A 24630-nucleotide genomic window follows, 5' to 3' on the forward strand; every position below is an offset into this window, starting at 1 on the left:
TTTATTTTTGTTAGAAATGACCCGAAAAGATAGATGAATTGAAACATATATCATTTATATTATATCTGTAAATTACTATATGTATATAATATAAATAATTTTGCGCTATAATTACTGCGCTTTAGCTCTTATTATCTTATTATCTTTGTTCTTTTTTATGTTACGTTTATCCAATTTCTTCTCTTTTCTTGTGAAATTACTTCTAGTTTCCCGCCGAAGCAGTTTATATTATTTTCGATAAAAAAATATTTTGCTGTCTCTTTTCATGAATACTTTTTTTCTTATACTTATGTATAGCAGTAAATTTGTTATTTTTCTATATTTACTTGCGTTGTTTATTCACGGTGCTTAATCTTGCGAACATGTCATTTAACAATCAGAAAAATGAGCGAGCTGCATAATAATTTGTCTATAAAAATGTCATTGAATTTTAACGAAAAGATCTGCCAACTAGTTTCCTATATATTAATGCTGACATCAGTGAACATTTCAGACTCCAATTAGTCGAGGGACACGCATAATTGGAATTAAGCTCTTAATTACTAGTTAATTAGCCACCGGCGGTGCCGGTGACAGCGGGAATAGTAGTAACGAGAATCACCCTTAGAGAAAAGCTTCATTGTACGCGCGGGCTCCGCTTTCGCTCGTTAATTCGACATTAATTTACAATTGATAATTATTTTTGGCCAACGGATTTTGTTCGTAACCATGGATGTTCCGCGCCGTATCAACTTGCCGCACTAGAAAAATTACCGTTTAGACATTTCAGAGAAATTTCACAGACAACGAGCTCTCCTAATTGCAACATGCAATTTTTTTTCAATGAAAATGCGCGCATAGCAGATAATTATAAACTGCTATAGTTAATTGTTTTTAATTAAAAAAGACTTTATGAAATTATCTATTAACATTTAAGATGAAAATAGATGATTTATATATAATCTCGTCTCTGCTCATTTTCAATATTTTTATATTTTACTTTTTATTTATAAATATAAAAATAGTTTCATATAATATTTTCATCCTATTTAAAACAAGAAATATAATAATTAGATGAAAAAATAAGAAATATAATAATTAGATGAGAAACATGTAGAAACGTGTTATGTAATGATTGTGTAATGAATGTGTTATTAAAAGCAAAAAAAAATTTGAATGTATGCTCTATATAATGTTGAATATTATCTTGTAAAGTAATGACTTTATTAGAAAGATTTATTGGCAAGAAAGTAGTAATGTTAAATATAAATGAATTAATTCAGGAATAAAATAATTAACTCAGCTAGGTCGACATTTTTATCGTAAAGTGAAATAAAGCGGAGAAGAGGATGAACTGATATGAAAAAGCAATCGCGGAAATGCAAAACCCGCTCATTTTTAGGCGCGTACCAGATTGATATCAGAGTCCAGAGAATCATCGCCAAGTCTGCTATAATAGGTAATTTGATACGCGATGCATACGCGGTTTCAGCACACAGAGCCGTATAATTATCAATTACAGATAATGCTATCAAATAATGAGCTGCAAATTCAGTAAAATATTAATCTCGACACGCTCCGATTTTTGTAGCGCACGAATATTAATTCGAATTTAATATTATGTTCCATAATTATATTTTTATTTCTTATCTTTCATTAAAAGAAATTTGAGACAAAGTAATAATTATAATAGACACATAAAAAAAAAGAGAGGCATTTTCATATTTTATCGTTTTTTTTAAAGTTATGCAAACATAATATATGTTCATGCTTGTTTTTTTTTTTTTATTATAGGTGTCGGACACAACATAGAATCTGGGAAGGACTTCACAGTGGACGGACTCTCGGGTTTCAGCAAAAAGAAAAAGAAAAAGCGTCGTCATAGGTGAGTCTCTGACAGAAACTTCAGCCTTGTATTTTCCATCCCGGATCGCGTTTTTTTTTTTTTTTTTTAAATTATTCAATATTTTGGACGGGAGCATAGATTTTTGCATAAGCGCATAATTATAAACATAAGGAAATTGATTAGTCCATAAGCATATGTGAAATAGAAAATGGCTCAATCAATTTTCTTATGCTTATGTGTCTATGCAAAAATCTGTGTTCCTGCCCTTTGTTGTATAATCATAAAAATCTGCGCTTATCAACTTGAAGTCGGCAAATATCTTGTGACATATAAAAGTTTGTTTTATACAGTGATTATACTGTAATAGTTTTTAATTGATTTCTTTGTTTTGATGTAACAAAATAATTTGCGTTAATACAAAGTCTAATTTTAGCATTCAATTGAAATTTGAAACGTAGAACAAAATATTACAAATGCATCTCTTTTTATCATTATATTATACGACAAATATTATTGAAATTGAATCAGCTGACGATGTAAAATTGGACATTTAAATGCAATCACATATTTGCGGAAGATGATTACGCAGCGCTTTAACGATTAGAAAACTTAATTATACTTTTAGAATTTAGCTATATAATATTCTCTCGCCGTAATTATAGAGTTCACGTAATAGATTTATGAAATATAGTATACTATCTTCTTTCATATTAGAGAGATTAATTATTTAGACGTTTGTAAAGATAGTTGAATTATTATAATAACAAGCGACATAAAGATTTATCACATAGGTGCATTCTTAATCATAATCTCATTGATGACTTTAATTTAATAACACAGAATATAAAATCATTTCGTTATAAATAGAAATATCATCAATGAGATGTGTTCTTTCGTGTTGAAAAATAAATACTATTAGAATACTATTTACAAAAGCATTTTCTAATGTTACAAATTTCAAATAGCTTATTGTGACATGGGATTTCCATTCCAAGATCCGAAATCAATCTGGTAGAATTTGAAACGATTACGCGGCAATCTTTAAACAAGCGTACAACAAAACCGAGAACAAAATTGTCGACGATTTTCGCGTGTCCGCTTAACGAGCCGATGATCGTCCGGGAAATGACTTTCAATTTCGAAGCTTTCGTTCGGCCCACAAAGGCAGATGCCAGCTCGCTTCTCCGCGCAACCTACAATTTGTCGAATCGCAAGACTAATTGGACATCTTGCCGTCAAATTCGCTTCTCCGCTTTTTGTCGTATCACGCACATATGCGCCTTCTGACTGTGAATATTCTTCTATCATCCACTGTTCATCGTATTGCGGAGTTATGCATCTTGCTTATAAAAAAGAAAAGAAACCAAGTAATCATCGGTTACTGACTGGTTGCTCGTCTCTCATGTCTACATCATGTCTACATTGACGAGAAACGTGTTTCCGTTTGTTTAATTAATCGAGAGCCAATGTCGGGCTTTATATGTACTTGCAGCCACTTAGAAAAAGAAAATTAGCAACCGTCAATTATTTTCAATTTGTTTTTATCAAGTTCTTATAATATTCTTATTAAGTATACAATATTTATTAATATTTATTAATATATTTATTAACGTTTATCGATATGTATTTAAAATATCCACTGTATATTATATCGAAGAAAAAACTTATGACAGTGCTTGTGTATTTCCAGTTCTAACTCTAAGAGTTAAATTTTTAGATACTAACACAATAATTGGGTATTTTATAATATAATAAATTAAACATGAACATTTTTTAATCATAAAATAATTGATAAAAATTTATACTTCCAATTGATTCCCTGAACACAAAATATACTATAACACTTATGTTACGGTCTTTCGCGGGAATAGGGGTAGATTTAAGGTAGAAGCGCTGTAATGGCATATAACTAGGTTCATATGGTTGTTGCTCCAGGACGATCTTCACGTCACAGCAGCTGGAGGCGCTGGAGGCAGCCTTCAAGGAGGCCCATTATCCTGACGTCTACGCTCGCGAAATGCTAAGTCTGAGAACCGATCTACCTGAAGACAGGATACAGGTAAGCAGGAATTTATCTTTGCATATAAGTTCTAATAATTTTATTTATTGCGATGAAGCAGCTTGTCATTATAGTAATTATGAGCAAGTAAACTAACATTATTGATCAAAATTAAAATATTGCTACTGGAGATTAAATCCCATTAATCACGAAACCACCATTTAGAAGATATCCACTTGTTACATATATGACTAATTTTCCAGAAATTTATGTAAACAGAAAATTATAAGAATTGAAAATCCAGACATTCAAGAAAGATTTAGTCTCACAAAGTTTAAAGTAAAAGTCGCTTGTTATGTAGAATATAACTCGACAGCCAAAACAATGAAATAAATCATTCCTCTTCAATTATATTTAAAATTATTGTGTGTGTTCTTTATGATATAATTCAACTTTTATACAGTATCTCTACTCAAATTTTAAAAATTAAAAAAGTAAAAAAAATTTCCTAAAAATTCCTCGATCTTTTTTCCGGATATTTATATTGAAAATTCCAGAGAAAGGGAATATTATATAAAGAAATTTATAATTCACAACTTGGCTTATTGGCGGATTGCTAATTGCTTACAATATAGGAGCAAAATTATCTGCAATAGACGACGGTTCATCATCAGGGATTAAGTATATCCGCGACCATAAAAGAGAATTTTCCAGACCTGATGGTTTTAGTTACGGTGGGTTCATGGAGTATTATAGTAGGGTTGAGATCGGTATTCGCATGGCGGACCCGGAACAAAATCTTCCTTCTCCTCTTTTCACTCTTTATTCTTTCTTTTCCTCTTTATGTCTCCTTTCTATTTGTTACGCCTCGCGTTCTCTGTTTTTCTCTTTCCCAACCGTTTTCTTCCCTATATCAGCATTTCCTTTTTTTCTCTTTCTTTCATCAATGTTCTCTTCCATTACTCGAAACAATATCCGCAGATCTAATGCAAATGTATAAAAATGTATACTTTTTATTCGGAGATTGTTTTATTTGAAGCTTCTTGAAACAATTTCGACATACAATGATACCTAAGTCAAGATTATTGCAAATGCTAAAGTGTCATGGCCTAAACAAATAGTTTTCCTTTTCAATATTACTAGCAATAACGCATTAAGGGTCTACCATTATTTTGAAATATTTTCTTTTACGAATATTAAATATATTTCTTCATTATATAACGTTTGTCGATATTAAATGACACGGCGAATTTTGAAAATTCATTGAAAATCCAGATTCTATTTTTATTCTTCTGTCGTAGCAAGAAGGAGAAAAAAAGCCGAGAGAAAATCAAATATTACAGCATAGAATGTTCACTCGCGATGGCACGATCACGTGCACGCGTATACCGTACATCAGAGATGCCCAAGTGTGGATTCGGTTAAGAGTTCCCCTTGCACCGCGCTTGTACATTCTCACCACCACTAACTTATCACGCTTGTCGATTCGCATCGTAGACTAGGGGAAGTGGGAGTGAATATATATAGTGGGAGAAAATGGCCCGCGGGCCACGACTCGGACACGATTCTGTATTCTGTATGTACATACGTGAATGAGCGTACAGCCATATATATGAGCGCGAGCGTATACACGTATACATATATGTATGCAGTAAACCTGTGTGTACGCGGCATAGTCGGTGATTATATTTTGATATAATTCGAGAGAGTGAGAGGGCGGCCGTCGCGAACGGCGGGGGTAGCTGGCTGATGGGCCAAATAGGATGAAGGCTGGAGGGGAGGATTGGAGAGAGTCGTGACGGCACGGGGTTGTCGAGGCTGCCTGAAGCGTGCAGGCGCGTACACACAGAGCACAGAACGTGGAACGACAAAGCGGCCATTACAGGATGGGTGCGGTCCCGCGGGCCAATCAGAGAGTGGTGCCGGGGACTGGTCGGCCAATCAGGACGCTTTCCACCCGTCTTTTGTTTCTAAATTTGCTCGTGCGACGGGGACACAATATAACGAGGCGCGAGACAGAAAGAGGAGCTGATAATCGTTAACGGGGGATATTTTTGCTCGGGGAGCGGCGTCTTTCTCCCACCATCGCTCTCAACCCTCATCCCTGCCGCGCGCGCTTTGCCCTTTATTCCTGAGCCTGTTTTCGTCTCTCTTGGACTGAATTTACGAGTCACTTAGACGCCACACAGCGTCTTCGTATATTATTTGAATTTCGAAGTTTTCAAACTTCGTAAAGTGTCAAAAAAATATTATTCTCAAATTAGTTTGGAACTCACAGATTAAATTTCAAAAATATAAGCTTATTTTTTATTTTAATTTTTTCCATATTTATTGTTTTACATTTCTTAGAAAGCTAATCTTTTTTTCTAATGTTAATTACTTTACAGGGTTTTTATCTTTTTATCTTTTAAGTTTGTCAACTTATACAACATTCAATAATTTGACAGCAAATTATCTATCGATCTGAATGCATCTAAATTTTATTGTGTTATGAAATTAACGATTAGCGGTTTCAAATACATTGACCTAATCTCCGAATCAATTAATTAGTTATATTTATTAAACTTTATAAATTGCTAGTTATTGCTATTTAGGCTGTTCATTAATATACATGAATGTAATTTATGAAAATTGCTTTGATAAACATTCACTATTTGTAAATTTTTTGCATAAACTAAAAAATATAAAAGTTGTAATCAATCAAAAAGTACCAAAGACCCGCTTTAAATTATTTTCAAATCAAGTAATAAATTTTTATAATAAGCCGATTAAAACGTAATAATTCATAAATCTAAAATTATATAATAATATCTAGGTATTGTAACAATATCTGAGTGATATAATCGTAAAACTCTTCGCTGATCGGTTTAATTGATCGTTTGAAATAAATTCGAAATTCACTTTACATGATTGCACAAACATTTTGTAATTTTGTATTATTACCGAATTCTGCTAAATATATTTTTTGCGTATTGATCATCATTTCTATTACTATAATTACAATAACGTTAATAAGTTTGTCTCCGTTTTTGCCAATGTTACTTCCTCACAGACTAAAGTTACAATACCGAAGAAAAATAGCAATTGAAACCTCCTACAGCGAAGTTAATCGAAATGTCCTCACCAGACTGCCACACTGGTTCTTTGTAATCGACAAAGAGAACTTTATGCGCGAAATACCATTATACAAAATAAATTTGTAGACATTTTTTGAATACGGTAATTGCAATAGAAATATTTTAAGCGTATTTAAAATTATAATTTTAATTTAAAAAAATTTGATAAACTTTAAATAGATTTATAATTTAAATTAAATAATCAAATCTTTTATTTATATTGAAACATATGATTTATACTGAATTTCTAGTGCAATATCTTGATGATAGAAATATTTTGTCATTTAATTAATATACAATTTATTACTTAGATAAATATGTCTAAAGATTTTGTTAATAATATATTATAATATATAAGAATAAAATTCTCAAAGCAATATATAACAATTATCATAAAAAGAAAAGAATATTGGATTTTTTAACAACACAATACTAGTATGATATTAAATATAATAAATCAGTGCTGCAAGCATATAATTTAAAAAAAAAAAAAATATACAAAAATAATATGCTGTTATTTATGTAATGCATTAAACAACAAATATAACATAGTTCAGAAAATAGAAAATGTTTCTTGATAACTTTACATTGAGGTGCGTTACATTATATTATATTATTACAGAGCAAATGTGTTTAAATGCTCGGAATTTGTGACGTACAATCGGTTTCCCTGCAAATGACACGAGGGAGGTGATTCGTTATAGCGATCGTATTCGCAACCTAGTGTGTCTGATTGGCGGGTAGAATCGCGGGTACAAACGGACATAATTTCGGCGATCCGGAGGTTACAGTTTCTTATAGGGAGCGCGCGAAAATTGCACCCTGTCCTTCTACCAGTTCTTGCGGCGCGATCAATATAGGAAGGGTCCCACGTTACAGAATGATTTGAATTAAATTATAACAAGAATGAGAATTGAGCTATTATGCTTATGATTAGAGTCGACTATTATGAGAGAATGAATCGGCTAATATTTCACTTCATATTTCGCATATTTCTTGCAATATTATTTTGTATCCATTTTTTTTTTATAGATTACAACTAAATGAGGACTGCGAATTTTTATACGTAAATGAGAAAAGAATTATTTTTTAAATAATCTAAAAGTTTTTTGAGAGAACATATTACCTTAAAAAATATTTTTTTATAATATTTTTATAATATTTTTTATATTTAAATAAAATCACGAATTACGCGCGTGCTTGTGGTTTTTTAAATTTATAGGGTCATAATTGATCTCGTCAAAATTGATTCGCAGAATTGATAATGTAAAGAGATTGCAAAATCAGTGCGATATTTTCTTGCAAGGACAACGACGGTATTGGCGATGGTATCTGAATGATCTATTACGCGTAACGAGATCGTAAGCTCGTTAAAAGGAAGACGAGGCATAGGATTACGCTAGTGTTCCGCCGTAAGCGGCCCATTAGCAAAGAATTTTGACGTGATTCACACAATCGTCACGCTGACCGAAGAAAGCAGAAGGATGGAAAGTCGCCTTCGAGAGTCGAAAAAAAAAAAATTATTTCAAGTAGCAGAGAGCGAGCGGTCCGCGATACGCAAGTCATCCACAGAGCTCTCGAGGGTTCTCACCCGGGGTTTCACGTGAGCTCTCTGACAAAAGTGAGTTTCTCTGAAGGAATCCCCCTTCCTGACAACAAGGCCCCATTGTCAAGGCCCCGTTTGCGCTCGGGCGCCATTGAAGATTCGTTAGAACGGCTTGCCAGGTAAGAGGCGCGAGTCGCTTCTCCGACAAGATGTTCGACATTTCCTTCTCATTCTGCAAGATCACTCTCTGCCACGTTCTATAATTCCGTATCGCTCCTCGATAATTAACAGTTCTTCCTAAAGCACATTATTGTGCTGTTTAAGTTTTTATAAAAAGGGTCGTATATTATTAAATATTTTTTAATATGACCTAGTCTTGACTGTTCTTCCGCTTTTCCTCATGTAATATATTATATATTACTATTTAATTGTATATTTTTATTTTTATTGTATATTATAGTATTTAAAGAGAGAGAAGTATATTTGTTTCAGCGAGAATAAATTAAAGAAGTTAAGTTATTATGATTCAAAAATGCATTTCATTATAAAATATATTAAAATTTGAAGATTAATATAATTGTATATTTTTTTTTAAATTTAATTTAGAACGAACTCCTATTACATATTATTACTTTCTATTTTTTATTACAATATTTTTGCTATGTTTTTCGTGACATTATAATATAAATAACTAATATCTGAATTTTAATACTGACTTTTAATCATTATGATCAATACAGGGTAACGTCCAACGTTCCTGCCAGACTTTGAAATTTTATAAGAAATTTAATTCTGAACAAAAAGTTTCCTATGAACATGGGTAAAAAATTTTTTTTTTAAATTAACATCCAAAAACTTCTTAAATCACGATTATATTTTTACAAATATCAAGAAAAGTATGCGTTTTTTAACAAAAAGTACCGAAACAAAAGTTGTAGAGAATTAAATTATCTTTCAAATGAGATTAAAATGATTGAGGTACGTTTTATAGATTTTGAGATAACTAGTTTCAAATGTACAAAAAAGTATTTTGTCGGCTATCGACGGTAAAGCTTTTTAAAAATACTCTTCATTTATGCTGTTATGGCCTTAGCTAATTTTTAATGTTTCTCTTGCTCGTTGATTATTCCACTAAAGAAATTTTACTTTTCTGCATTATTTAAAGCAATCGCCATAGAAGGATAAAAGGAAGAGCAAAAGATGAAAAGAAAATGAAATAAAAAGAGCTTTTTACTTTTTAATCGTTTGCACGATAAAACTTTTCGTTCAGAATGAAATTTCCTACAAAATCTCAAAGTCTAAACGTTTCGGCCTACCCTGTATAATATTTGTGATAATAGAAAATTGTATACAACAAGAAAAATTGATGATGTGATGGATTCCAGACTTTCCACGATCAGATATTAAATAACTTAAAGCAATATTTCATCGGGTTTCTCTCGTAACGTAGCTCGCGTTAAAAGTTAATGTCACGCGTCTCACAAGCACATCGTGTCTTTCACTCTTCGGAAAAACAACAACCGGCTGCAATCTACAAAATGGCGGCTTGAGCTGGCACTTGCGGAGGCAAAGCGAGTATAGCGTAGCTCGTAAAACGGTGCAAGCGGCTTGTTCGAAGTTCAGTTCCGTCGAAGGAGGACCTTCCTTCGACGGAACTGTAGCTTCTGCTGAATGTGTTTGTTGCGGCTGCAGCTACTGTATTATTTGTATGATCGAGCCAAAGCTAACACTAAAGCGGAAGTCGTTGTGCCTGCTACAGTTCTTCTATAACAACCGTTTCTAACAGTATGCTATCGAAACAGTAAATATCTGCAGACAAATTCGTAAATTCTCCTAGTAAACGTTGCGAGTGACGAATAAAATTTCAAATCTCTGCAATGTCAGATTTTTACATATGTATTGAAAATTTTTATGAATATTTATACATATATAGCAAAAACGCGTGAACGGATGATACAGAGTTCCTTATGATTCACAATCAAATTATATGTCAATACAAAGACTATAAAATTATTTTTTTTAATGAATATGAATTTAGAATGCTTGTATTGAATGCACAAAAAATTGACAATTATTATATTTAATGTTAAGGAGAATCTTTATGGAATACTGCGGATGCAAAATTATAATCATTATTACATTGTTTTTAATTTGTATTGTTAATATGCTTCGTACAATGTTCATATTGTACATCTTAAAAATATAATACTTTTAAAATCTTTACAATTATAAGATAATTTTTCAATTATTTTTTAATCACTTTCTAATCAATTCAATTTTATGTAAATTACTTATTATTTTATGTAAATTATTTACCAAATTATAATATTTTTTATGTAAAAATTTAAATTTGGAAAAAAATATATCCCTTAAAGATATTATTAAATAAAATTATTTCTTATAATATAAGAAATAATTTTATTTTAATATGCATTGTAAGAGGAGCGTGTAAAGTTTTCTGTAATTTTATAAAGTAGTTCTTTCCGACATATCAAATACATCCGCTGTATCGCATGCATCGTGCATTGTAAAATGAGCGTTTCCGGTATCGCCGACATTTCGAATGGCAGAGCGAAGAGAAGAAAACTCATTGGAAAATACATAATTTCTCGGATTGACGTAACGAGGAATCGAATTACGTTCGCGCTACTAAGTCTTTCTCCTCTTCTTCTTTGTTCTTCTTCCTCTTTCACCTATCGCTCATCTTTCTCCATTTCAACCTCTTCGATTTCTATCTACAACGTTCCCGCGATTCTTCGCCTCGTCCTGAACTTTATAGGGAAAATCTTACAGAGGACTCGCACTAAGGAAGGGTAATGGCGCGTAAACGGCTCAAATGACCCGCGAATTTTCAGCAGGCAGACAAGATTTCCTACTCGTGTTTATGTTTAGTAGGCACCCGCAATCGTAAATCGCGGAAAATTATGCCGGGATATTACCATTGGTACGGGAAATTTATGGTAATTTGCAAATCGGCCGCGATTCTCTTTCTCCATCGTTGGTATTACATGACATGCTTGACGATGACATTTTGCACGATTCTTCTACAAAGATTGTAAAAGTATTGTTTTTATTTGTTATGTTATCTTCCTAATATTTTACATTGAAAACTATTTATACTGCATATATTATTATTGTCGCGAAAATCACATGGAAGATTTGTATGCATTAGATTAATTATTTGACATTAATTAATTATTACTTGATATTAATTATTATTTGATATTAATTTAATATCTGATAATATATATTTGTTATTTGATCAATATGTAAATAACATTGTTGACACAAATAATTTTGTGTATATGAGTAATAGTTAATATTTTAATACATACAGTGAGGAAAAAAATTATTTGTACATTCTCTATCATTATAGAATATAATTTAGTAAAAAGAAAAAATACTTTAATTAATCTTTTGCGCTTCAACTGCTATAGAATTTACATCCAATATTATAAAAAATTGAATATTATTAAAAATGAATAAATGATCATCATCAAAATACGCAAAGTGCAAAAGATTAATATATTAATAAAAAACAATGTATTCTCTGATAGAAATATTCTGCAATAAGAGTTTTTCTGCTTGGTATAAAATTATTTTAAATAAAATAGGGCACTGCGCAAATACATTTTTTATTTCATATTTTTATATAATTATTTTTATTCTCAACAAAAACTTCTACAGCATAAAATTTGATGAATAAATTTTTATTTAAATTATTCCATAAAGAGGTCTTAGAATTCTATTATATCTGTTAAATTTTTTATTTGTGTTATATTAACGTGATTAATCAAGATTATATTTTTTATAAATTTCATGCTAAAATGAGATTATTATCAAATTACGTTTACGATTATTGATCATAAATAATCGTCCAAAATCGTGCGAAATTAGTTGTTATTTTAATGCGAACAGATGAACACTGGAAGTATTTATATTTTCTGAAAAATCATTTCTTTTTACGATTGCGAGAATCATGACAGGTGGATATCCTGGATAAGAACCTTATAAGGACTCGAATCCGGGTATCTAGAGAAGACGTCAACATCTCTAAAGGTGCGGTTAACGCTGAGTAAATAACACTGAGACCTGAAATTAGCTATTTCCGACTGAGTAAAATAAATATTTTCACATCGGGCCTTTGTTAAAGGATTATGAAAATTTTTCGAAGCTGAATATATCTGATCATTTGATGCTCGTGTGGCCTGACTGCTTTGAAAAAGCATTTGTGACAAGTTCCGTTCCACTGTAATTTTATATTACCCTTTGAAGGAAAAGAATCTCTTGAATTATGATGTTAGTTTTCTACTAATGTTACATTGTGCATTTTATTCATATATAAGTTACATAATGCTATTTTTTACTTAATTAAGGAATTAGATTAAAAACAGTGGTAAATATAAATATTTTTGTTCTTCTTCATCAAATGCATTTTCATGTTTTTTGTATTTTATCTTTATTTATCTCTAACAGATAGATTTTTGGAAATATTTAATACTTGCTCTATAATCGATAATAAGACATTTAGATATTTAAAAATGGGATGATAATAAGAACTTAATAAAAGAATATAAAATAAAAAAATTATTATCATAATTAATGATCCAGTAAAAAATTATACAAATGTTACAACTCTTAGGATAGAAATTTTAACGTATTAATATTAATAGTAAAGCGTTGCAATTATTTATAAAAGTGATAACAGAAATTTACTATTTTAAATAAATTTAATATATAAAAAAAATTATATTTTAAAGATTTTTATTATTTAATTATAGGAACTATTCTCTATTCTTATAACTTACAAAAATTCATTTTTAAGAAATCAGCGCATATTTAATATGTCCGTCCGACACAAATTAAGTAACGACGACGTACACACACACACAACGACATCCAGGGAATTTTCGACGCCGCTGACCGATTATTGATTTTATCTTTTGGATGTCTGCAACTAACTCATGTAGCCGGTACATTTGTCTGTATGCGTATACGTGCGTATATGTACGCGCATGATACCGAGGGGTTGACAAAGCTACGAATGCATTAAATACTCGAGGGTGTAGTGTCCTCGGATCGCACACGGTGACGCGCACGCACGTACAAGGACGATTCCTAAATTGATTGCGTCTAAAATCTGACAAAAAGATTCCCCCGTCCCTTTCTTCCGACTCGATCTCATCGCGGAAAGATCTTTATAATAATAGGAGCAGTCGACATGGTCGAAAATATAATGCGCGGAAAAGATAACCGTATGCTTCTTTTTCTAGACTCTACTTGTATACTTTTTCCTTATTGGTTTTTTTCGTCCTCGAATTTTTTTTATATACCGCTTCTATTGTTCTTCTTTTCTTTCTTTATCCAAGCAAATTGTTTCTTTTGCACAAACTTATTCATGATAGTCCACTTGCTATTCATATTTACAACAGAAAATAATACATGAATTTTTGAAAAAGTATACAATAAGTTATTTTTAGTTGCATAAAACATACATTACATTTTTACGATTTATTATATATATATTAATTACTATGCATGTAAACGCCTATATGCATACATTACTTTATAAGAGACATAAATGACGACAAAAAGTTTAATTCAATTCGAAAAGAGTATAAAATTATGGAGTAAAATCATATATATAATAAAATTGTGATAAAATGTAATAAAATATATTGCATAACTGATTCCGATTGATTATATGATAATTTTATTTTGAATAATAAAAATATTATGTATACATAAATGTGAAAATTTTTGCTTTATTTGCTTTAGAATATTTAATGATTTGAAAAATGAATATTTTTATTTAAAATATTTCGAAAATATATATTTGAACTGTTTAATGTTACAAATACATGTATCTTGCAATTTATAATGTTAAGAGATTAATAATTATCTTTTATCTTTACTTCTTATAATCAATTGAAATATCTGTATAAATATAAAAATTTTTACATTGCAATTAATTGATTGAGAGGTAATCTTGAAGATTTTGAAGCACAAAACTGAAGGATCAATCTTGGATGTGTTTCTAATTTACATCTTTACATTTTATAATGAAATTAAGTAATTAATACATGTTTATAAAACCCAATATAATATATTTTAATAAATATGAAATAAGATGAAGAGATCTCTCATTAAGTCAATATCTCCTAAAATCGTAAGTATACGATAAGAATATTATTATACATAAGCTCTTTCGTACTTTGACCTCTCTAAATTATAGCTTAACAACAATTCTGTTCGCCCGTTCACAAAAATCAATCGAGAAAGAGAGTCGTGTTGGCGAGACCGAGCGCTTGTCGAGGAATCAAATTAAAAGCGAATTATAGGATACGCGCGCATGATTCAACGCGCAAGCATTCCCATGACGGAGTGGTCATAATCTCTGGATGTGTATGGCGGAGCAACTATCGTTCGCGCATAAAGTCAGGGCGTCATCACCCTCGCGTCCGTGGATCACGCAGCCCCTGTAATAGGGTTGCGGCCGTCGGTGACGTTAGGCTCATGAATTTTCTATCCGTTCTATCGTCGTCGAAATGATTAGATGATTCTCTTGGAGAGGGTGCCTTTTCGACTTCTACGTGTTTAGCGCGGAACGGTGACAAGTGGCATGCATTCCCCTCCCCCAATGTGATCATCTATTATTTATATTAATCGGCAACCCTCTGGCCGGCAATCCGATGCGACAGGAGCAAACGCGTGCATCTTTATATATTTGCGTGCACAAATGGAAAACTTCTATGAATAAATCGCGTCTTTTCTCACGTCGACCATTTAATGCGTCATTCGAGCAAATTCTTGTAGTTAATTTGCCTTGTTACAAAGTTCAACAAACTAATTAGTAATTAGTAATTAAATATATTTGAATAACTTTACGAATAACGAGACACGAGCTACTTTTATAAAGCCTCTTTCTCTATCTTTATATATATATATTGTGTAAAAATGTTATATTTCTATATTAGAAAATTAATTTTTTATTTAATAATTACATTATATTTTGAAAACAATATTAATGAAATAAATAATTTATGTTTATAAATAATTTATCTTTTTAATATATATTTTTAAAAACTTTGCATATATGCAAAGTTTTTAAAAATATATGTATACATATAATATGAAAGATTAATTACAAATAATTAAAAAAAATTAGAATAAATTTTCTTTTTTTTTTTGTAAAGAAGCTTTTGTTACAAAATCACATATGGTAAAGCAAGAAATCTAACTTTTACGATATAATCAATCATTTTATGTTTCATGTGTAGTTGATATGTATGACTAAATCTAGTTTAAGATTGGTCACGCGGGATGACAATGTTTCAAATCATTATTATAGTACTCGCGCAAGGGATATCTTGATGATTTTTAGAACGAAAGCTCGCCGACGTGTCGCTGCCGATCGTAAAACCACCGACAAACAAAGCGGTGATTTCCGGATGGGCGCGTTTCACCCCAAAAATTGACCAATAATGCACATCGCGGAGTATCCATCGAGTCTCTGGCCGGAGCTGGTGTACCGGGTGGCAAATAAATAAGGGTGCCCAGAGAAAATCGGGGATGCGAATCGCGGAATATCCGGCAGTTTGGGCGTTGCGCTGCTGTCAACAGGACCGCTTATAAATTCTAATAATCCCCGCTCGTGGTCGGAGGAAAACATAGTGAATCGGTAGGGAATTGGAAGAGAGGTCGGGCAGGGAGGAGAGGAACACGACGACTTTGAACAAGGGAATGCGCTGCCGGTAGCAGATATAAATCTCGCCTAACCGAATTAAGTTAGAAGCATGGACCGAAGTTTCGCCACGCCCACGCCGCCGATGAAACGCTATCGAAACCGAGTATACGGAGTGAAAATCGAGAACGTGGGAGAGAAACAAAAGTACGATTGTGGCTCGCGATATATACTAAAAAGGAAATTCAATTCAACGAAAAGACATATTGCAAACAAAAATGTCAATTAGGTAAATGCATCTCGTTTGAAAAATTACTTTTGTATATTATGTATAAAATATAGAAATAATGTATCAATTTTTAATATTATATATATATATATATAAACACGAGGTTATTGCAACTAAATCTCTAAATTTTTAAAAATGTTATTTTTATAATATTTCGAAATCGCATATCTTAGGAATGAGCTTTTTCTTTCATTTAAATATATCGAAATTTTTTTTATTTTATACAAAGTCACAATGCACCTTAAGATAATGCATAATCGACACGTACAAAGAAACAAATTTTAATCGTAGAAATGGCTTGATCTTGATTATCCCTTAAATCACGATTCACGCACCGCTGTGGCCGGCGCTATTAATTTATCGCGGTTCATTACTTCAACGCGCGATCGAAGCCGGTTCACTTGTTAATGCGTCTATTCGTGTCTGAATTATTTCCTGCTTATCGACGCCGAGTGATGGGTAAACGCGCGCACATCCCTCTCTCGGGTCACCCTCCGCTCGGCAAGTGTCCCATGTAATGATGCCCTGACGCGTGCCGTTTCGCAGTATGGGGCCCCCAACGAGAGATCCGTCCGACTTAACTATTTACCAGCCGCTGGTCAAGTAAGGGGCCACGACTAGGCCTCTGGGTCTCTTATGCGCGTATTATGCGGCAAATAAGTCATGCGTTTTCGAGGGATGTAACCCGCGTTTCCTTTCCCACCTCCTCCCCCTCGCTTATTTGCCAAGATTAATTAACTTACGGGACCCCGATCGAGATTGTGGGAATCCACTCGAATCGCAACTGAACTTAGTTTTTTTCTTTTTGTATTTTATTAAGTGACTTGTATGTGTATGCAAGAATGAATTTCTTTTAATATAAGTTTTATTACAAAAAACAGGAAGTTTTTAAAAATGTTAATATTTTCTTAGATTTCGATGTATATATAAATGCAGTCATATATATTTTTTTTTCGTTAATTTAAAACAAAAATATGTGTTTCATCATTATATCACGCATGATATTTTCTCACAAAAAAAAATATGTAAACAAATATAAATATTTTATTTATATTACATTGAACAAATTTTGTACAGTTATTATATTTAATTCACATTTTAATTATTTTAATTAATGAATCACAGCACACATTTACGATTTATTAAATTATTTTACTGCGATGGAGAGATATTTCTTCTATTTGATGTTACAATATACCAGAAATCGATGATACATATGTTTAATCTTTTAGAACTATAATATGTAATAACTGTTTATATATTATATCTGTGCATAGTTCAATATAGCACCAGCGCTAATAATAATACGAAAATTATATACTCGTAAATTATTTCGATATTTCATAATATTACGCTGCTTATGCAGCAGATACATCGGACTTTTCTACACATAATATCATATTACCACGAGTAATGAGATTTTATTGCATTTCGCGACTTTATCATTCGATTATTTATATACACACACATTATTTATATACACACAGTATTCTCTCGTTTTTTTAATATGTATTATTTAAGATATATATTGCGTTTGTCATTCTACACGTTAAAATATTTATTCTTTATTTAGAAGTGAAAAAATCTTCCATATATTTTTAAGAAAAATGATAATATATTAATGAGCATCCACTTAATTCAATGCTACAATTTCTGATGCTCGTTAATGTATTCCGATTATCATGTTAACTTTTTTATTAAAAAAATCCATGTATAAACATATTATTTTATATAAAATAATTAAATTGATATAATTATTTTTATATTATTAAGTTTTTGCTGATACTTCACTAATTCTGTGTATTTCTCGATTATAAGAATATTATTATAATTATTATAATATTATAATAATACAAATTACACTAGCACTCGCGTAAGTGCACCATCGCGATATTTCTTAATTTTATTTTTGCGTTTATTATCAAAAACTTCAACAAGCGGAATAATTTAAAATTCGTAAACATTAGCGTTTCTCACTGCAAATTATGCAAAGCAGATAAATTTTCGTAGCGATAGACATCCAATACATCGAAAGTATCTACAATATAAGAAGCATAGCAAAAAAAAAATAAGTGTGTATGAAAACATGTCTAGAATGGAGGAGAAAAGTTGTATTGAAAAGACGAGACGAAGAAGGATCATGGATGCTGTATGGAGGTGTCGTTTCGTAGCTTCGGGATTGGAAATCGGGTATTTGGATTATCCTTTGGCATCTCCTAGTATATCACAAGATGCTGCTGAGTTAGGGTAGAGGCAGGGTATAAGGAAGGGGTGCAACGAGGCTGCATTGCTGAAGCAGCAAGACGGTGGAAGAGGATCCTTTATGATCGCCTTGGCTCCGAAGGAGCGAATAATTCCGACAGAACACTCCCCCGCCATCCTCTCTACCGTTTTTCTTTCTTGCTCTCCTCCACTCTCCCTCCCACCCTTACTCTCCTCTTCTTCTATACTTCCTTTATTGGCACACCCGGTATAATAAGGAGCGTTTGTATTTAGTCGGCCATGCGCAGTACTGCCTGTTGGCGTATCATCGATCAGACCGGCGACTGACTATTGGATCAAAACAAGAGGATGAGAATGGAAATGGGAATAAAGAGAGGATATACCGTCTGGCAGAAGGGACAACGGAGACAACCGAAAAAAATAGAAAGGGCGGGACATGTCGTGGGACTGAGAAAGTCGTCGCGGAGCGATTTCTAGCTCAAGTTAGACATGCCAACGGGCGGGATTTCACGAGGGTTGAGGAAAATGAAAGATGAACCTACAGCTAATCCTATCCCAAAATTAAATAATTAAAATATTAATATACAGATATATGTATATCTATACATGTCAATTTGAGACAAAGAAAATGGATATATAGAGACAATGTAGAGGGAAGATAGGAAAAAGACAAAACTTTCACATGCTCACTTTTTATTATGACAGTCGAGCTAGACGTTCATGCATTGAAAGGTCAGCATGCATTGAAAGGTTGAAAATTCGGCGTCAAATGCTACTAGCTCGAGAACTCTTGAAAATCTATCTGACCGCAAGCTTTGTGATTCTTTGCTGTGAAGAGCAAGATAGAGAAGGTAAAGTTATGGAAAATCGCCGTAGATGACTTGTAATCTTTCGGAGATCTCAAAAATTCTGAACATTTTAATACGCTATATCATTTATTGTCGTGTCTTGAAATTTGTTATAAACATTTGTTACATAAGCCAAATATATTAGCTTGATCTTCTTTTATATAGACTTCACACATATTGAATATTAGTGCAGTTTATAATATAAAAAATTATTTATCCGTATATATTATACTTTTTACCCGCAAAACTCCAAAAGAATTTTACGATTAACTTGCATTAAATTATTGTTATAAGTCAACCATAATTAACTCAATAGAAACTATTGCTAAACAGTTGTGCTTATATTCTTATTAATATTAATATCTCTCAACCTCGATTATTACATCTCATGAAGATTTTGAAGGAATTGAAAGAATCTTGTTAATCGCATGGAATATTTCGATGGAAGAAAAGATGAAAGTTAAGGAATGCCATTTGTTTCCTTTCTTTCTGTCTTTGAAAGATTTGCAAAAGACATACATATATATATATATATATATATATATATATATATATATATATATATGATAAGATAGGGTGATACTGTCCTAAGGATAATTGGAGATCTCGTTACTTCCCACCGGTAACTTCAATTTGCGATCGACCGATAATGAGATATCGAATCCTGGTCTTATATCTCCCATCTTCTTCTCTCTTGTCCCTCTTTCTTTTTTATCCGATGTCTTAGCCAATGTCTCGTAGCTTTCTCGGCTTACGTTCAAACAACGACATCAAGGTGTATTCGGTATCCCGCAGATACTTATTAAACACCCTCTTACTTTTTAACACGACAGTGTCAATGTTATCATGTTACGATGAAGAAATGAGAATCTGTATAATCTGTTTATACATTTGTAACTAACGTATCACAGCTGATTTTTTCTTTTTTTTTTTTTTTGTAAAAATTGCAATAATATTAAAGTTAAATTACTAAACATTCATAAAAAGTAATACAAATGATACAGAATAGTAATATACAATTTTATCTTTTTAAAAAAAAAATTTCAAATTTATTGAATTTAATGCAGAAATATAAAAATGGCATACTACTATTCATTTTAAAAGCAATTTATAAGAAAATACTTATATTTATAAGAGCATCAATAATTAAGCAGTTTATAAAAGCGTATTAATAAATTCAATTTTTTCGTTAATAAAAACGAGTTGCTTTGTTATCAATGTTTTTGCGTGAACGCTTGTAAATCATGAAAAACCGCGTTTACATTGAAATCTAAGCGGAAGATAATTTTGGGGTGGCAGCGCAAATTGACAGGGCGACGCGTTTCCATTCATTTAAATTACGCACCAATTCTGCCGCTGACTTTGGCATTGTTGCTGCAAATTGGTCTACGCCCTAGCCTCCAGCCTCCCTCTTCTCTGTCCAATCCTACATACGCTTGCTGAACAAACCGATGCCTGTGTCCAGCTTTTTAAATAACAGCCAGGCACTATACTACTCGCGTATATACAGAACGCCCTATATTAAGCGCTTTAAATTATGGATTATTTCACCAATTTTAAATTAATTTTTTCTTTATAAAAATATTGTAGCAGTTATAGGTTTTAAGTGATAAATGATTGAAAATGAAGAATATATTAAAAATTAAATTTTACAGGAATAATAAAATAACTTATAAATAAATAGATAATCAAATTTATTTTAATTGATTTTAAGTATAAATTTTAGTACAATTAAATTTTAATGTGATCTATGGTCAAAAATATATTAATAAATTGAAAAAGGCCAAAATCATACCTGTTTTTTTTTTTGCTACAATAATCGACTTTTTGAAAGTAATGATTTTTAAACATTTATTGTTTTTTATTATTCCGTAAATATTAATTTTTACCTTGCTTTATGTATCTTTTTGAACAAAAGCTAACGAGATCTTGCTAACATAAGATTAATTTTGTTACCGGAATCATTATTTATTTAATTTGACTGGTATATAGTTACTGGTATATAGTAACTGCACATACATGTATCTCACAAAATTGCTGTTATGTGCGATTAACACACGGATTAATGAGTTTATCAAATAGATACATATATAAAATTTGTCGAATAAAGCAATGCTTGTTATTTCTCTTTATAACTTCTGAAACGTAGCTCGTTACATGCGAGCGTGCGTACGGAGAAAGCGACACGCGTCTTCCCCATAGGAGGCGAATTATCAGTATTACTAACAAGTAACCTAACAGGCATGAAAAATAGGATAGTAGCTTTTGAGCATGATAATTAACTGTACAACAGCATTGTGACACGTGTCATGCGAGTGCAAATTGGATAAAGTAACTGATCGTCCGGCACGATCATGGTAGTCCAATTAAAGAATAATTTAAACGAGAAAACTAATGTACAAATATTTTTTTAACGCGAATACAATATAGAGACAAATTAGGCATCTCGACGATTGAATGCTTTGTTAGCAACCGTAGAGTTTAGATCTTTAATTAATGTATGTTGACGTTGATAGAGAAACTGTAACAAATTAAATCAATCTTTTCGTTAAGGAACTAGAAAAATTTAAATAATCAATAAATTGAAGTTACATTTATTTATTTATAATATATTAAACTACTAATAAACATTGCAAGTTTTTCCGCTTTTTACTCCTGTAAGTATTTATTATACATACAATTTTAATTTTATGAATTTCTAATTAAAACTGTGTGATATATTTTGATTACGACATATTTTGCAAAAAATATTAATAGAATATACAATAAAATTAAAATTGATTTTTTTTTTCAATTTTCAAACAACTTAATTAAGAATTAATTTTGTTACATTTTCTCATACATAATGAAAACATGTTTTTTTCTAAGTAGCTATTTATTTTGTTCCAGGTATGGTTTCAAAATCGGAGAGCAAAATGGCGCAAAACGGAGAAATGTTGGGGCAGAAGTACTATAATGGCAGAATACGGTTTATATGGAGCGATGGTCCGACATTCCTTACCACTTCCGGAAACGATCTTAAGAAGTGCCAAGGAAAATGAATCCGTTGCACCGTGGCTGTTAGGTAAGAGAGAATGCTTCTTCTCTGACAGAACTCTTAAATTAGTATTTTTAAATACGTGAAAATTCTTGAATTTTTTTTTTTTTTTAATTTGGGCCTAGAATTAGTTAATTATCATGACATCCGCAGATCTCTTAATAAAATTGGATAAGATTGCACACTAACATCGGTAATTTTATATTTTTTTATGTATGTAAAAAAATGTATATTATATAATATGTATAGGGCAATATATATCTCTATGAAAATATAAATAAAATATAATCTTTACAAGAAATTTTTATCATTGATATTTATATCAATAATATAAATTTATATATTTATCATTTTATTGATTATTTCAGTAAGCATTTAAACAATAGAAAAAAAATTTTTTTACATTAATTTTGCCATGCATATCAACAAAAAAATAATTAATTAAAACATAATAAAAAAATTATTACCATTAAAAATTGGAAAAGACCTTTCCGTCTTGATAGAAACACTCAAGATTAAAGTGGCCCAACAAATTTCGAATATTTTTTTTCTGTTGGTTTTTACCAGCTCAATCGTCTAAGACAAGCAGCTTTAACCAAGATTTCGAATGTAATCAAGAACTGATTGACTGTGGACCTGTAGGGATGCATCGAAAGTCGCTCGAGGCAGCAGAGCATCTCAAATCTGGCGGAGAGGACAGCGGTAACGATCAAAACGGAAGCGGAAGCAGTCCCAATCATAATCACCATCAAGGAGGACCAACCAGTTCGGAAAGCGGACAGGAGAGTCAGGATGGTATGGGACCTTCATCATCTACGAGTAAGTTCTATTTCGCCTAAATATATATATTAAATCTAGAAAAAATTTAGTGGAAATACAATTGATAAATTTTATATTAAAATACGTTCAAAGTAAAATTACAATTTTTTTTATTGTAATGTACTATTACTATATAAATATCTAATAAAAATTAATATTTGTGCGTTTTAACAAAAGAAGCTAAATTAGAGATTTTAAGATCGACAGTTTGAAATGGATTATATTGTGAAAAGATATTATATTAGTATATTGTCCGTGAGACTTTTGTATTTCCTCTAAAAAACATTTTCTAAGAGATGTCATTATTAACAAAAAATTATTAACATTTTTTTTTTATTATATATAAATTTTTAAACACTTTGATAAAAAGTGAAATATAATTCTAATATATAATAAAGAATGAAAATAGAATATGAAGGGGAAATAGAATATGAAAATTCAATAAAAATATTAAATAAAAAAATAAAAAAATTTCAAGTGAGTATACGCGTCATTGTGTTTACAGGTGTTGTACAGGATACAGAGCAACTAAGAAACGAGAGTATTGCCTGTTTAAGAGCGAAAGCGCAACAGCATCAGCTACAATTGAGCCTGCAACCAACATCGGCACCGCCTGGCGGATCGTATCCGTCGGCACCACAATCCAGCACATTGCACACCTCGGTTTAATCACAATTATATACAAGCTCGTCTCTCCTGATAGTTCCGTGTCCGATATTTTTGCTGTTGATACGGAAGCGCATCGTCCTGCCCGGCAGACTGTCATAGGTGAATCGGCAGCATCGATTTCAAAATCAGTGATATTTTTTTAAGGAGTACATTCGATGAGGATCCTTTCAAGGATCTTACCATATAAGGATCTTACCGGGATCACTTTTGAGATTAATCTCACAGTCAGACTGCAGCGATCGTTGATGATCTCGAATTGATTTCCGATCGATACGATTCTGAGATAATACTACGTTCCTCGCGCCGTTTTCGCGAATTTTTGCAACAATTGAGATTATCCGAATAAATCTTTCGTGAATATTAAAGAGAGATATGTACAAGCACAACGAAACGTGACGAACCAACCGATCGAGCGCCTGTTTTTGCGTTATCATGCCTCGCGCAGCAATTAGACAGGCCTATAAATCGACACGGATCCGTGTAAATCCACCGCAACGACTTGACGTACAATGATAAAACACATTAAAGGGTATCCTCATAATGAGTTTCAAGAGAGACACGAATTGCCGCCGGAA

The 24630-nt window shown here is 31.7% G+C and overlaps 1 protein-coding gene across 2 annotated transcripts in view; it reads left to right on the forward strand.

Moving 5' to 3' along the window:
• LOC126857315 (pituitary homeobox 1-like) overlaps positions 1 to 24401 on the forward strand; it is a 52825-nt gene extending 28424 nt beyond the window's left edge. Inside the window, exons 3-7 of one of the 2 annotated variants that reach the window (XM_050606620.1) lie at positions 1774 to 1864; positions 3761 to 3884; positions 22420 to 22594; positions 23135 to 23386; positions 23892 to 24401. In XM_050606620.1, coding sequence (XP_050462577.1) covers positions 1774 to 1864; positions 3761 to 3884; positions 22420 to 22594; positions 23135 to 23386; positions 23892 to 24055 — 806 coding nt within the window. In that variant the 3' untranslated portion in view covers positions 24056 to 24401. The remainder of the gene's footprint in view (positions 1 to 1773; positions 1865 to 3760; positions 3885 to 22419; positions 22595 to 23134; positions 23387 to 23891) is intronic. The other variant, XM_050606621.1, reaches the window with a different exon arrangement.
• Positions 24402 to 24630: the final 229 nt, after the last annotated feature.

Source organism: Cataglyphis hispanica, chromosome 21 (genome assembly GCF_021464435.1).
Source record: "Cataglyphis hispanica isolate Lineage 1 chromosome 21, ULB_Chis1_1.0, whole genome shotgun sequence".
NCBI classification, from domain to species: Eukaryota; Metazoa; Arthropoda; class Insecta; order Hymenoptera; family Formicidae; genus Cataglyphis; species Cataglyphis hispanica.